General features: G+C 36.9%; 1 protein-coding gene across 1 annotated transcript in view; it reads left to right on the top strand.

Moving 5' to 3' along the window:
- LOC126248347 (metal cation symporter ZIP14-like) overlaps window positions 1-16,296 on the top strand; it is a 146,871-nt gene that overhangs the window by 111,068 nt on the left and 19,507 nt on the right. The window contains exons 5-7 of the mRNA XM_049949255.1: window positions 887-1,009; window positions 7,030-7,191; window positions 14,158-14,380. Of these exons, the coding sequence (XP_049805212.1) occupies window positions 887-1,009; window positions 7,030-7,191; window positions 14,158-14,380 (508 nt within the window). The remainder of the gene's footprint in view (window positions 1-886; window positions 1,010-7,029; window positions 7,192-14,157; window positions 14,381-16,296) is intronic.

Raw genomic sequence — 16,296 nt, 5'->3', positions numbered from 1 at the left:
ATATCACATTTTTAAATTCCTACATCATACCTTCCAAGTAAATTTTTGTATTCCTTATTGCTTTTTTCATGTGTTTCATGCTAAACTGTATTTCTCCAGATCAATCTGCCATATTTTAGCAAACTATGTATAATTAAATATAAAATACATCATGTGTTTTGATAGCTGTTACAGCTCTTACATATTCTGAATACATAACAGAACTTACTAAATACTTAATTCATCAGTTACACATTTTTCTCATTTCCTGAAGTGCTAATATAAGATGTGACACTATGGTGCATATCCATAATATGTAACACTATACAGCTGGCTCATCATTTACAGTCAAAAACTTATGATCAAACCTTCTTTTTAGATCTTCTGTTAACACAGAGACTTCTTTCTGTAAAGTAACTTCACTGTGTTTTTTATATAAATATCTGTCTGCTGCTGACAAGTGAGATTGTAGTATCATTTTTAAATATTAAGTATAATAAATACTCTAAAATGAACCCTGTGTTACTCCATATTTACCACTCTTATTTACTAAGAAATATTTTCTATCTTTGTGGTATAATATTTCTGCACACAGTTGATAACCACAAAGATAAATGTTAAACAATTTGATGACAAATCCACAAACACCATAATTCCTTTACTAACAAATTTTGGTACTGGTATATCATATCAAAGACTATGAACAAATTTTAAAATAGCAAATAGCCTAATTTATCATAGGATTAATTATGATCCATTTTTGTACACACTGGTATATCATATCAAAGACTATGCACAAATTTTAAAATAGCAAATAGCCTAATTTATCATAGGATTAATTATGATCAATTTTTGTACACATTAATAGTACTTCATTGCTACATAATAATTTATCTCCTTTTTTCAGGCTTTTGAAGTTATGGGATCAGAGGATCATCCCCAGTACTTACACATTGCATTAACAGTGTGGTTGGGGATATGGGTATTCTTCCAGGTTGAAGTAATACTCAAAATTATAGAAAAGCACAAGGTTAGTTTTCTATTAGGTGCAGGTTTATTACAAGGGCCTGTGATTTATTATACAGCCTCATTGAACAAACAAACTATTAAAGTCTTAATGTAAGACTCAAGACTCCAAGACAAATGTGCTTTAGAAGGCAGTTATCATTATGGTATTTAGATCCTAAAAGCAATACCTTCAAATATTCTTATAAAAATTTTAGTCATTTATGCCACCTAGCAGGCAAAAAAGCAAAAGGCAATCTGTGACAGTTTCAATACTAGTTTTCTGATAGATTCAGATAGTAAAAGTAACTGAAAATGTTCCCCAACACTTCTAGCCTGAATTCTGTAGCAAATTTTCCAATCGGTCGCACAGGCAACCAATACACTAAAATTTTTGTAGATGAACAGTTAATCAGTTATATAAATGTTTATCCAGTGTCACTGGAGGCAGAGGTCCAATGTGGAGTGGATTGATGGTAGGGTCTGAGCAGGCACAGGGTGGGGGGGCAAAGGGGTTTAGTTGTTATTGGAATCTCCACCATTAGGTGCATTATGGAGCCCCTTAGGCAGATAGCAGCCACGGCTCAAAAGAAAGCCAATGTGCAATCAGTATTCCTGCCAAGGGGCCTCATGTGAGATGTGGAGGCACCCTTTCCAGCGACTATTGAGCATGCAGAGTTCAGTGATCTGCAAGTTGTGGCTCAGCTTGCCACCAACGATTTCTGTTGTATGGGTTCTGAGGCCATCCACAGTTTATACAAGTAGTTGGCTGAAGTGGAAAGAGCTGCTGGCCTCATGCATTGGGTGCAAGCAGAACCCACAATTTGCAGTATTGTTCCAATAGTTGATTAGGGTCCTTTGGTTTAGAGCCAAGTGGAAGGTCTCAATCAAATGATTTGTTGACCCTGCAATGGTCTTGGCTGCAGATTTATAGAGCTTCATTATCAGTTGGGGATTTGTAGGACTCCCTTGATAGATCAGGAGTGCACTACACAAAGGAAGCAGCTACTCATGTAGTAGAGTACTTGTGGAGTGCACATGAGAGTTTTTTAGGCTAGGCGGTAGTTTGAGGTACTCTGATGAACACTCGCCAGTTGATATGCTGGAAGGGAAGTCAGACCACATTCAGAGTAAAGACCCTTCAACTGTCAAAATTTTATCAGTAAATTGTCAAAGTATTTGTAAATAAGTTCCTGAATTTACTGCCCTCCAGGAAAGTTTCCAAGTTCAGATTATTCTTGGGACCGAGAACTGGCTGCCTGAAGAGGAAAGCTCTGAGATTTTTAGCAAGCCATGGAACATGTATTGGAAAGACTGATTAGCGGCCCTAGTAGAGGGTGTGTTCATTGTAGTTGGCAAAAATATTGTCTCTATTGAGGTCAAACTCGAATGTGACAGTGAAGTTATTTGGTCATGTATAATAGGTGTAGGTGAAACCAAGTTAATTGTTGGGTGTTTTTACCAGTCATCCAATTCTTCTGTGACAGTTCTGTAGTCATTCAAAGAAAGTCTATAGTCAACGGCACATAAATAATCAGATCATGCAGTACTAGTTGGAGGCAACTTTAACCTACCGAGTATAGACTGGATTGTCTATGAATTCATTGCAGGGGTACAGATAGACAGTTATCATTAAACTGTCTTGAATAGCTAGTTCAGCAGCCCACACACAATTATGTTAGACTTTGTAGCTACAAATAGGCCACACCTTATCAACAAAGTCATTATAGAAATGGGTGTAGTGTTCATGATGTCATTATAGCAATGATGATTACAAAAGTTATTAAATCAGTTAAGAAAGCTAGGAGAGTGTTTCTGCTAGAAAGAGCAGATAAGCAGTTGTTAGTATCTCACTTAGACAGTGAACTGATATCATGTAGATCTATTAAGATGGATATAGAGGAATTCTGGACAAAGTTTAAGCAGATTGTAAATCATGGTCTGGAGAAATACGTGCCAGTAGGTGAATTATGGATGGAAAAGACCCACAATGATTTAATAACAAAATTTGGAAAACTCTGAGGAAACAGAGGCTGTTGCACTCTTGATTCAAAAGAAAATGTGGAAATGATGGTAAGCAAAGGTTAGTAAATGTTCATGCATCTGTGAAAATATCTATGTGCAAAGCATACAACAACCTCCACCATCATATTTTAGCAAAAGATCTGGCAGAGAACTCATGAAAATTCTGGTCCTATGTGAAATCGTTAAGTGGGTCTAAGGCTTCTATCTAGTCACTTGTTGACCAGTCTGGTGTGCCAGTTGAAAATACCAAAACAAAAGTCCAAGTTTCGAATTTAATGTTCAAGAAATCATTCATGCAGGAGAGTTGTACAAATATACTGTAATTTGACCATCAAACAGACTCCTGCATGGACAACATAGTAATAAGCATCCCTGGCATAGAGAAACAACTGGAAGAGTTGAAAACAAGTATGTCGCGAGGTCTGGATGGAATACAAATTTGGTTTCTCAAAGAGTACTCTACAGTGTTGGCCCCTAACCTATCTTGCATTTATCACAAATCTCTCACTCACCACAAAGTCCCAAGCAACTAGAAAAAGGTGCAGGGGATTCCAGTATATAAGAAGGGCAAAAGAATGGACCCACAATATTGCAGACCAATATCCCTAACATCAGTTTGCTGCAGTATCTGTGAATATATTCTCAGTTTGAATACAGTAAATGTTCTTGAGACTGAGAAGCTTACATTCATGAATCACCATGGTTTTATAAAGCATTGCTCATGCAATGCTCAACTTGCCCTTTTTTCCCATGATATACTGTGAAATATGGACGAACAACAACAGGCAGATTCCATATTTCTAGATTTCAAGAAAGCGTTTGACATGGTGCCCCACTGCAGGCTGTTAAAGAAGATATGAGCATATGGAAGAGGTTCACAGATATGTGAGTGGCTTGAAGACTTCTTAAATTATAGAACATAGTATGTTGTCCTTGATAGCAAGTGTTCATCAAAGACAAGAGTATCATCAGGAGTGTCACAGAGAAGTGTGATACGACTGCTGTTATTCTCTATATACATAAATGATTCATTGGACAGGGTATGCAGCAGGCTACTCATCAGATGGTCAGTTCCAGAAGGTGGATGCAAAAGCGTAAATGCTCTTAAGTGAATTTCTGAAGAGAAAAGCAAGAAAGCTATGATTAAATCAGAAGCCACAGGGATACTGCAGAAGCTTAGCTCTAAAGATATTGCATTCATGGCTACAATGTCAGGTAGTGTTCTGGAAGGGTTTCAGTGCAATAGAAAAAGATATTGCATTCATGGCTACAATGTCAGGTAGTGTTCTGGAAGGGTTTCAGTGCAATAGAAATTGATCTGACTGAGGAACTGGACTTTGCGAATGTAATGAATGTGTTCGGCAGTAGTTCAATGACTTTCTTCTTGCCTTGTTGTCAGCATTCTTTGTTGATATATTAATTGATTTTTGTGCTTCTACGGAGTTATTCTTTGTGTATATGGGTGTGTTGTTAAATAGTAGTATATGTTTGGCATCTCCATCCTGATTTCTGGACACACTGCAACCTGTCTTTCTACTCTGAACTCAATATTTTCCTTCTTTGAATATTTCTTTTGTAAGTAATATACTGTATAACTATTTTAAATAACCTGTTTACAATTCTTCTGCTAAATGTTTTTCTGAATTGCCTAAGATTGTTTTTTCAGGGCAGTAGAAAGTTGTTGGGCCAATGAGTGTAACATTACCAAAATATGTGACTGATAACACTGCGCCGGCCGTGGTGGCCGTGCGGTTCTGGCGCTGCAGTCCGGAACCGCGGGACCGCTACGGTCGCAGGTTCGAATCCTGCCTTGGGCATGGGTGTGTGTGATGTCCTTAGGTTAGTTAGGTTTAAGTAGTTCTAAGTTCTAGGGGACTTATGACCTAAGATGTTGAGTCCCATAGTGCTCAGAGCCATTTGAACCATTTTTGATAACACTGCGCTTAGTGCATAATTATTTACAGGTAGTTGTATTTGTTGCCGAAACAGTGAGGAATTTATTTGAAGGCACTACTAGTTGATCTGTGATATTTGTATTTATATTTGTATCTCCATATAAAATTATATAAACTTTTGTAGTTGACACTTTACCTAGAACTTCAGTTAATTTATCAAACCACACAGCATACTAAATGTGTTCAGGAACCTGTAACGTGAGTAAAACTGTGTGTGAATCAGAAAGAAGCACCGAGTAACATAGTGCAGTAGTTAATGAACTGGAATGGCATTCGGGATGATGACAGTTCAAATCTGTGTCTGGTCATCCAAGTATTGATTTTCCATGATTTCCTTACATTGCTCCAGACAAATGTGCTGGGTTCCTTTGTGTTGTGTTGCCTACTGTGGGAGTCACTGTTGACTCAAAACAAGGAAGGAGAGAAGTTGCAATGGCCGGTAGCAGGAAACCAAAACAATTTGTGCAGAACTTGAAGATTAATATAACACTTTATTTCTATAAAGAAGAGATCTATTACTTAACTTGTGCTTTGGTGCCTCTTACATTCAGTTACTTATACAAACTATTACTACACACAGAATGCAGGCTAAGTATTGTCTTCTTATTACTGAGTGCTGATACTCTTGAAGTCTGTGACCAAACTGGGCCAACTAGCGGTGGGTGACTGGTTAAATCAGCATTGACAAGGGGCACAGAACTCTGTCAAAAATGGTTCAAACGGCTCTGAGCACTATGGGACTTAACATCTGTGGTCATCAGTCTCCTAGAACTTAGAACTACTTAAATCTAACTAACCTAAGGACATCACACATATCCATGCCCGAGGCAAGATTCGAACCTGCGACCGTAGCAGTCACGCAGTTCCAGACTGAAGCACCTAGAACTGCACGGCCACACTGCAGAACTCTGTCATCCTGGAGGTGTGGCACTGCCTGCTCTATCCATTGGCATGTGGGTCAGCACATTCTTGCTGCCATTTTGCAGTGCTGCACTGCACTGGTCAGTGTGCAGTTGATGCTTTAGGACTACACACTTCGAAATGGCACGGCTGATGTCCTTCCACATCCTTGAAACATTCTGAGATTGTCCACCATATCTAAGGACATCAATGTTGATGGGACCATTAACACTAATTTTCCTTTTTTATTACTAACAAGAAGCATGTTTTGTTCAGACTAGAGCTCTAAATCTGAGTTTAGTTCTATGTATGTTTTTAGATATGGTACACTATATTTTTAATTTTCACACTTAATCAGTTTCCTTACCTATCACTTGGGTCCACCACATTTATTATTATTTCTGGAATGATGTCTTTTAGTTCTCACATAGCAGTGACACTGCTATGTGCTGTTGTACATGATTTTGCACTTGGTTTTTGCACTAAGTTGATGAAAATCGTACATTCACACAGGCAAATTTAAGAGATCCTAAAACCTGGTCAAACACACTTTTGGATTAATATAAACATGTAAAATAAATACATAACCTTATGTTTAAAAAAGAAAGGGCAATTGTTGTTCAAAGTTGAGAAGAAAAACTGAAAGTCATAAGAATTTGATGAGTAAAACATATTAATCCAAGGGACAGTTTAAAAGACATAACCTCTACAGAAGATATTTGATGGCATGTGAACAAGTATGATGGATGGGATGTGAAATCCAAATAATTGCATGTGATTTCCTTCCTGTGAACATCTTCTTATTTCTTTTCCCCTTCAGCTCCACATGAAAAAAGCTGATTGAAATTTCTTTGGACTCAATGATTGTGACAAAATGATCTACCCAGTCAATGAGAAGCACATAAGTTGCTATATATATTTTCTCTTCATCTCCCTTTAAACATTGCTGATATTTCAGTTATGAAGCACACTTCTTTGTTTTTCATTAATATTTGTTGGGATGTAAAGCAGCCTACAATAAGTACTGTACAATAGTTTCTAAAGTTAATATGCAGATTTAGATACCTGTTTTCAAACTGTAATAAATAAATTAATTGCATATATCTCTTTTATAGTGTCATTTAACACCTATGTTTTAATACCATTCTGATTGTTGTTTTTGTAGAACATTCCACATCACTCACATAACCATGCATCTGAGGGAACTATGCCATCAGAAATGACAGCTTTCATCAATCATAAAGGAGAAATTTTTCCAGCACAACCAGAACTACAATTAAAAGCTATTACCAATAATGTACACCAGGAGGCAACTGATGGACATGAGGTATATCATTAAATAAGGACTTATTTAAGAGTAATATTATTCATGATTTATTTTATTGTAATTCATTACTTTGATACATAGTCTTCTATTAACATAAGTACAAGAGGGAATCAAATGAAAACCTTAAGAGTGCAAATAAAAATCGGCATTTTGTGCCGTTCTTCTGTAGGTTGGCATTATTGTTACCAATGATGTAAGGAATACTCTGTAAGTGGCAGTATGCTACAGACATGTGAAACATGGACACAATACCAGTTCAAAATGGTTTCATTGGTTGTGACATGCACCAAGGAAGAACAGCATTCTGTCACAAATTTTTTGAGCAATGAAGGTACAAAACCTCTCGAAATCCATTGGCGAAAGAAAGACATGGTGATGCATGTCTATCATTGCAGGATGTGTATGAGAGGAGCAGAAAGTTTGGAAATGGTGTGAATTCTGTGACAGATACTCAGCACCTGTTTCAGGCACACCACACTGTGACAGCAGAGTCTTCTGCAACAGTTGAAGCCATTGTGATGGAAAATCACCATGTGACTGTGGATGAAATAACCACAGATGTGAACATTAGGCATGGCTCAGCACATCACATTAATCATGAAGTGGTTAAGTTTTGGCAAAAGGTCTACAAAATGGATGCCATGGCAGCTCACTCCATAACTGAAAGAGTGGTTCGTTGATGTCTGTGAAGAACTTCTATAGTGCTTTATAGCAGAAAGTGATGGCTTCTTCAAAATACTCATTACAGGAGCTGAAAACTGTGTACACTACTACCAACTGGAAACAAAGAAAGCAAGCAAAGAATGGTGCCATTCCTTATCACCAAAACCCAAGAAGTTCCATACAGTCATCTACAAGAAAGGTTTTGCTGACTCTCTATCCGGATGAATGAGGCATTGTCTTGGAACACTACATGACTAGGGGAAATACCATCACCAGTGCCTCATATACCAATGTGTTAAAAAATCATCTCCCGCCTGCTGTAAGTGATGTGGACTTCTAACTACATGTGTTGTTTTGCATCATGACAATGCTCAGTTTCATACTACATATGCAACTCCTGCAACCATCAATGATCTGCACTTTGATACTGTGCCACATCTGCCATACTCACCAGATCTTGCTCTGAGTGGTTACCACATGTTTGGACAACCCAAAGGGGTGATAGGAGGAATAAATATTTTGTTCCAATGCACAGGTGCAGCAGGCAGTGCACGAGTAGCTACATGCATGACAAAAGAATATTTATTCAGAGGAACCCATGCACTTCCTACATGCTGGAGGAAGTGTGTTAAATGACAGGAAGACTATGTCAAAAAATGATACATTTGATTTCCACTTTTGTTCAGTGAAAGAAATTACAAATAATATTTAAGGTTTTTGTTTGACTCCCCTTTGTATAACAGATTCTAATTTTGAATGTTGATAAGTTTAAAGTGCAGGATATTTTTTGATATTGTTCCTCTAGGTCGACAGCTTGTGTACCAATTTCCTGCATCAGTGACTGATTTGTCATTGACAGTGTCACAAAGCAACAAAATAAAGAGCCATCATATTGCATTAACAATGTCTTCAATTCACTCAATGATATGTTGTATAAAAGTGGACTTAATGTATTCTGATCAAACACTTAATGATAAAAATCCGGTAATTGCCAGGAATGATGATATCTACCAGCTACAGGGAGCACTGACACTGGTGTGACCACAGTGTGACACACTATCATTGCAGTAGTGGTAGTTCACCCAGAAGAAACCCATGATTAATGACTTCACATAATACAATTGGTAAGGTTCCACATTCTGGCCCTAGATGGACCAAACAGGCCTGATGACCTCAATGTCATCCTCTACTGATAGTGTCATTGAATACAGTAGGGAGGGGCAAATGATCAGCTCATTGCTTTCTCAGCTATTAATCACTCGAACAGCTCCTCAGTTGGCCTCATGGGGCTGAGTGCAATCCATACCAGACCTCCCACCAAGGAAAAGTCCCTGGTGTTACCAGGAATCAAACCCAGGCCCCACATGGTGTTCAGCTATGCTGACCACTTAGCTGAGGAGTTGGACACAATAGATGGAGGGAGTGATATGCTCTCCATTGTAATTGCTGAACAGATTGTGATTTTGCCATGTTTATTTTGCATTGAACTGTTGCTTACAACTTTCTCATGTTGATTTTTGTGTGCCCTTTAGACTACTGTTTCTCTGCCTACTGATTATATGTGGTTTTTGTGTGCCCTTTAGACTACTGTTTCTCTTCCTACTGATTATATGTGGTTTAGAGTATAGATTTATTTTGGTTTCATTTACTGAAGCATTTGGCCTAGCTAATTATAACCTAGTATATCTTGGACCTTTTGTATATATTCCCATTTTGCAGAAACTGTAAAGGAATATTTTTATGACCATGCCTCAACAGTGGCATTTCTTCATACTCAAGGCAACACAGTAGAAATTTGAAGTATTTCCAAACTATGGAATAGTGGGATCAACAGCAGTCAGTTCCATTGTAGAAACATTAGAAGCAGATATAGTTTTTCATGGATTACTACTCAGTGGCACCACCTCTGTCACCACTGCCATTTATGTGTTTAATGAACCAGTGAAGGGGTAGGACACTGACATTGTTTCTGCACACTGTAGTCCTCAAGCCCCAATGGGCCAACTATTACCAAAATTTAATATTAATTTTGTTTGTGTTACAATAATGAAACAGTATAGTTTACAAATAACTAATTTGTTATATACCTCAGATGTCTGTTGCTTGTGTTAGAGTCACATAATTTGAGGTACTGATGTCTGGTACATTGCTGCACATACTGCACTGGTTTGTTAAGTCACTGAAAAGTAACTCATTAATGAACATGTACATGAGATACTAATATCTTGTTTCATGGAATATCAAACATCCTTGATGATCTTCTCACTGTGGGTCTATGGAAGAAAAAGTTTATCTCACCTAATCTAATACTAATAATTTAGTGCTACTCTCTTGGAAGTTCTGTACACACATCAATGCTTAGTGCTCATTACTTATCCAGCAGCTTGCATTCTTGTTTTTGTGGAAGAGTTTAATGTTATCTTTATCTAAAAGACAGAAGGGCATAACTAAATTTCCTAGGCAACATTATGGGCAATTCATAATTTTTTTGAGCTGCATGAAGTGCCACAGTTGTGTAGTTTGATTTCTTGTTGCAGCAGTTTTCCCATAATCCTCACTGATTAATCCAATCTTTATTGTTAGTATATAGTTCTACATAGTGGGACATGAATAGGGGCTGTGCTTGTTGTGTGTTAAAGCAGAAGAAATTGCCTCTGTTTAGAAACAGCTAGAAGCACAATTAGGCATGACTTCAGACTGCTGCTGTGGGCTACGCTGACACTGGAGCACTTGTGGCATAGACTGTAGTACCTTTTGTGCTTCTAGCATTTCAAGGAAACCCTGATGTCACTGTGCCTTCTGATGTGCATGACCTGGCTGTTTTATCCTCACCTAAGACTGAATGCAAGGCAAAGGAGGGTTTGTGTACATATAGGTAAAAGGTCAAGGATGTGTAAAGGCTCTGCTGCCATCTATTGAAAGCACTGGGAACAGTCAGGTGCAAATCTTAGCTAATGTCAAGATGAATGGCACTGATCAAGTGTAGGCTAGTACATGATTCTTTGAAGCAAATTATCAGCTGGAGAGTTGTAGTCCCCCCTCCCTGGAGTTATCATCATATCTATCAAGTAGAGGGCAACTGGTAAAAATAATGTCACATGATGGAAGAACAATTCATTCAGATATACTAAGAACCCCAGAGGTCTCAGCTTTATACCCCCTTCTCTTCCTTATTTTTATTAATGATCTCCCAGAAGACATACCGTCAACAGTACTTGTATTATTTGCTGAAGATACAAACCTACTCCCTTGCAACATGTCTCCATAGAAGATGAGAGCTGACTTAGTTGACAGCAGTGGAAGGCTGCTGCACTGGCTCTATGATGAGAATCACTTACTTTATGTGGATAAAAAAGCTCATACCGTCATCTGTCCATTTAAGAATCTTACAATATATATAAAACCAATTACCACAGACAATAAAGTTATTGAACAGGCCAATGATTGTGGGCAGATAACACACTACAATGAAATGTACACAGAGATAAACTGCTGTACTAAATGAGTAGCATTCAGTGTGCCTGTAGAATGCTCGAAGGTGTGACTTGAGCACTGTTACAATTGTTTACTTTTCTTTGGTTAATTCTATCATTTCAAGTGGTATTCATTTCTGAGGGTCAATATACACGAAAATATTTCTGTCGCAAAAACAAATCATGATATAACTGTTGCCACATGCAGCTACCAAGTGTTTTGCACTTTAATTTATACATTCACAAGAAGTTATATGTCATTAGGTAAAATTATATATTACACCAATGAGTAAATGTAAATTATCAGAAAATCTTGCAGTGAAACTGCTACATAAAATACTGAGAGGCCAGTTCTCTCTTGATATAATACAGGCAGTGGTGTACAGTGGCAATCCATTATACAGTTTCTAAATGTGGTGAGTAAGATTCCACTAGTCCTTCACAACCACGTGCATAGATTGTCCAGAGTCAGAACTTGTCACTGATGCTGGAGAAGCAGTTGTTTCTATATACTCTAAATATATCCAGTCACTGGCAACTTAAGCAGTCATGTAGGTTGTTGAATGACCTCTTAGGTATGATGATCCACACTGTAAACTATGCAACTGCAAAATGGCAATTTTTTGCATCAAATTTTGTAGTTGATATGCTCACAAGAGATATGAGAAGTGAAAAGTAAGGAAGCAGTATTGGAGTTCAAGATCCTGTCAATGACAAGGACACTAAGGACTGAAGACAAGTTCAGATTTGGGAAAAATGAGAAAGGAAATCAGGCACACCCATTTTAAAGAAACTGTCTCAATACTTTCCTTAAGAAATTCAGGGAAATAATGAGAAAGCTGAATCTGGATGGCCATACAGAGTGTTGAACAGCTGACTTGACACATGCAAGTCCTGAGCCTTAATAAGACAAGAGAGAAGTCAGAACTATCAATCTACAAAAAACAAACTTTTTTAAAATAACACTTAGAGAAAAGAAGTTTGGACTGAAGCAATGCAAACACAACAAGCAAATGAGAAGTGTGATGCATTTCTTAACACAATAATTTACCATTATTATGCAGTCTTTCTCAAAATAATCTGTCAGAAAAAGCAGAGTCACCTCAGGAAATGGATCACCGAAGAAATAATTGAACTTCATACTAGACTGAATAGACAGAACTGGAAGAAGTACAGGCAATTAATAAGAGAAGCAAAAGCCATTTCAAAAAACAAATCCCTACAGTGGCATAGCTAGGCAGTTTGGCACCCAGTGCAGAGTTTTAATTTGTTAGTAGGGTAAGTAGGTTCCAGAACCTGAAAAAATCTTTTAGCACTCTCTTAGCAATACCAATTCATTTTCAATAACGTAAACTACATATACAAGGGAACAAAAACCAGTGATGAAAGGATACATTGTATTAGACTTGCTGATGACATCATTACAGTTGTAGACTCCAAAAAAGAAATGAATAGAATGTTGCAAGTCATATAAGACACTCTTAAACTCTGGAAATCAGAAGTGAACAAATGGAAAATAAAAGTAATGGTAGGAGTACAGAAAAATATGGGAGAAATTAAAATCAATATGAAAATTGATGATATCAGAATTGATCTGGTGAAACTATTTTGTTAACTTAGTAGAGTAATCACAGAGGACAATTGAGGCTTAATTCTAGTGAAGAGAAGGATTCCATTGGAAAAAAGCAGACATTTATCACTAAGAAAAATATTTTAACCACCATACATATGAATATTTATGTCAGAAAATCCTTTGCAAACTCATTTGCATGAAGTACACTGCTCTATGGAAGTTAGAGCTGGACTCAGGGTAAATTGGAAAGGAATCAGCTTGAAGTTTCTGAAATGTGGATATGGTGGAAAATGACAAGAGCTAGCTGGATGGAAAGAAAAACTTACTTGGAAGTCTTGAAGAAAATCAATGAAGAGATAAAATTATTAAAGGAAATGGAAAAGTGAAAAATAAAATTTATTGGACATGCCATTAGACACAACACTATCATCATTAATATTCCTGAATGGAAAGTGGAGTATATGGGAGACATCAAAAAGAGGGTAGGATGTGTCAGTTACATGGAACTGAAATGAGTAGCCAGTGACAGAAGAGAGTGGTTGCACTGACAAGGTGTTAGCCTTTAGAATATATGTGTATACTAACAACAAAAGGGGGAGGGTGTACTTTACGACCACCACAAAAAATTACAAATTTCTGTAATTGTTGTTGACTTTCACTTACAACAAGACTGAGGCATAAGTAGCGTCTAGAACTTGAAACAACTGAATATGACATTTGCTGGGAAGTTCCACATCTACTACTATTACTTAATTTTTTAATCAAATTTAACTGAAAAAATAAAAAAATTATATAATCTGATAGAAGCATAGATGTATTCATTAAAAACAATAAATAATTTTTCAAAATTTTAAAACTTAAAGTACATGTCTAGATTACAATATTTACACCTGCATCATTGGTATTGCTAGGTTTAAGGCATCAGATTAAACTGATTTTTGCTATGTTACAAGTATGTTCTCTGCACATAATGAAGGGACCAAATAAAATCTCAACCATCTGTTGCAACATCTACCTAGGTAATGTGGAAAGTGATCAGTTGTACTTTACAGTATCTGTTCTCCACACACAACATTCTCTGTACTGTTTATCCTTGTCAGTTTTACCAGTATTGCCACTGAAATCTAATTTAAAATTCTTGTTGGTTGCAATTCCATAATATGCATAAAGTGTTGTAAACACTCAGAGAAAAATGTAACAGTTTTAAAAACTGACTGAACTATGTATTAAATGTACTAAAACAATATTTGGTTTCAGATTTCAGCTTGGAAAAATGGCTACCAGCCTTCTCTAGATGTTCCTCATTCTGCGAAAGCTAAGAAACAAACAATTGCACCAGTGGCCTATATGGTTGTTTTTGGAGATGCCATTCACAATTTTATTGATGGAGTATCTATTGGAGCTGCATTCACTGACAGCATCTGGACAGGCATTAGTCTCAGCATTGCTGTCTTCTGTGAGGAACTGCCTCATGAACTAGGTAATAAAGATTTTGATTAAGAGTAATAATACATCGCAATGAAAGAGCAAAGTTTTTGTGTCACTTCATGCTGTAATGCACACACAGTTTCATACAAAAACATACATTTTACAATATAATGGTAAGGACAGTCAGAAGAACTTAACCCTCTCAGACTCGAATTTTTTCGGTAGGAAGGAAATTTTTTCTTTGTGCTATAATGCTCTTCGGTGACGTTTTTAATGATTTTAGATGCTAGATTTATACAAAAATATGTAGCTATTTTCAAAGTTATACTTTTTACACTTCTTTTTATGGGCCAAAATAACTCATTTTGGAATATTCACTGTTGTAATAAATAAACTGATCATTCACTTAACTATCATGCAAAATAACAAAAACAATATTTACTCATACATCAAACTGTAATGAAACAAACACTTCCATGTATTCTGGAGATCACAAGCTGCTGCACACTGCTACATTGGTTTGTTTATATTTTTAAAGTGATGCCCAAAAGTTGGTATCACTGTTTGCACATAATGGAAAGACTGAATATTCACAAATGTTTACATGGGGTTTCCATTGGGGGAAAATGTTTCTGTAGCAGCTAAGCCACATTAAAGGATAATGTACACAATTGTAGCCAGAGGGTCTGAAAGGGTTAATGTGATTAGTGAACAGCTATGAAATCTTGGATTCAAATGCACTGTATCATAGTTTAATGTATATGCTTATCAAGTAAAGCTATGATTATCTTATAGTTATGTCATGATTCTTACATTCTTGCCCTCACATGAATTTCTTATTGGTCCCAGCAAGTTCAGATGTCCATTTTATTTTCCTCTGTTGTTTACAGTTGCATCACAAAAGGTCTTGCGTTACTGTTTTTCAGTTTGTGATTCATTTACCAATATTAGCATATACAAACAGCATTCAATAAGTAATACAACACTTTTTTTCTGAAAGCAGGTTGGTTTTATTCAGGATTCCAATGCATCATATTATCCCCCACTCTTTTGGCTACAAAACCCTACTTTTCAACATAACCCCTGTTCAATGCAACAACCTTACATCCCCTTACTAGGAGAGCCTGTATGCCTACATGATACCACTCTACTGATCAACACTGGAGCCAATGCCTTGTCACATCAATAACCTACCCATCATCCACATACTGCTTCCTGTGGAGTGCATCATTCGTTGGGCCGAACACATGGAAGTCAGATGTGGTGCAAGACCTGGGCTGTAGTGTTGATGAGAAAGAACAGTCCAGTGAAGTTTTGTGAGCTCCTTTCAGGTGCACAGACTTATGTGAGGCCTTGTGTTGTCATAGAGAAGGAGAAGTTTGAATAAGAATGCATGTTCAAACATTGCAGGTGTCACAGCTGTATGTAGCTGGCCAGCACGCGGGTGATTGGACAGGTCTGTACAACTTTGTTGCAATGAGGCGATGCCTCACCCAATGACTCACCATGCTATTTTTTCACTTCCAGGATAGCCGATAGAATTGGTCTCACAATATCAGCTCAAGAAACAAAATTCATGAAAAATGTAGAAAAATGCCCCAAAATACATGGGAACATAAATGCATAAAAAGGAGTGAGTTATTAAATTTAAATATCTTGGAGAAACTGCACAGCAGAATGGACTAAAAGAATTTGTAGTAAATGGAAAAGTTAATTAAGTGGAAAGAGCTTAGGGTTTGAATAAAAACATCAAGGATGGGACGAGCATATCTGTAAATAAAAAAATTGAAATACTGTACCACAGTAGTAAGACCAGATTTTTAGAAAATGCTTAACAATTAACTGTAAGTTGGAGAAAATATAGATACTTGAAAGCTGACTTACTAGAAAAAAATGGGTGCTGTACAAACTACAGATGGTTGGAAAATGATAAGTAATGAGAAAATCTGCCAAAGTATACAGAAAATA

This window comes from Schistocerca nitens, chromosome 3 (assembly GCF_023898315.1).
Source record: "Schistocerca nitens isolate TAMUIC-IGC-003100 chromosome 3, iqSchNite1.1, whole genome shotgun sequence".
Lineage (NCBI taxonomy): Eukaryota > Metazoa > Arthropoda > Insecta > Orthoptera > Acrididae > Schistocerca > Schistocerca nitens.
Note: the sequence above shows the minus strand (reverse complement) of the source record. Positions and strands in the feature narration are given on the sequence as shown.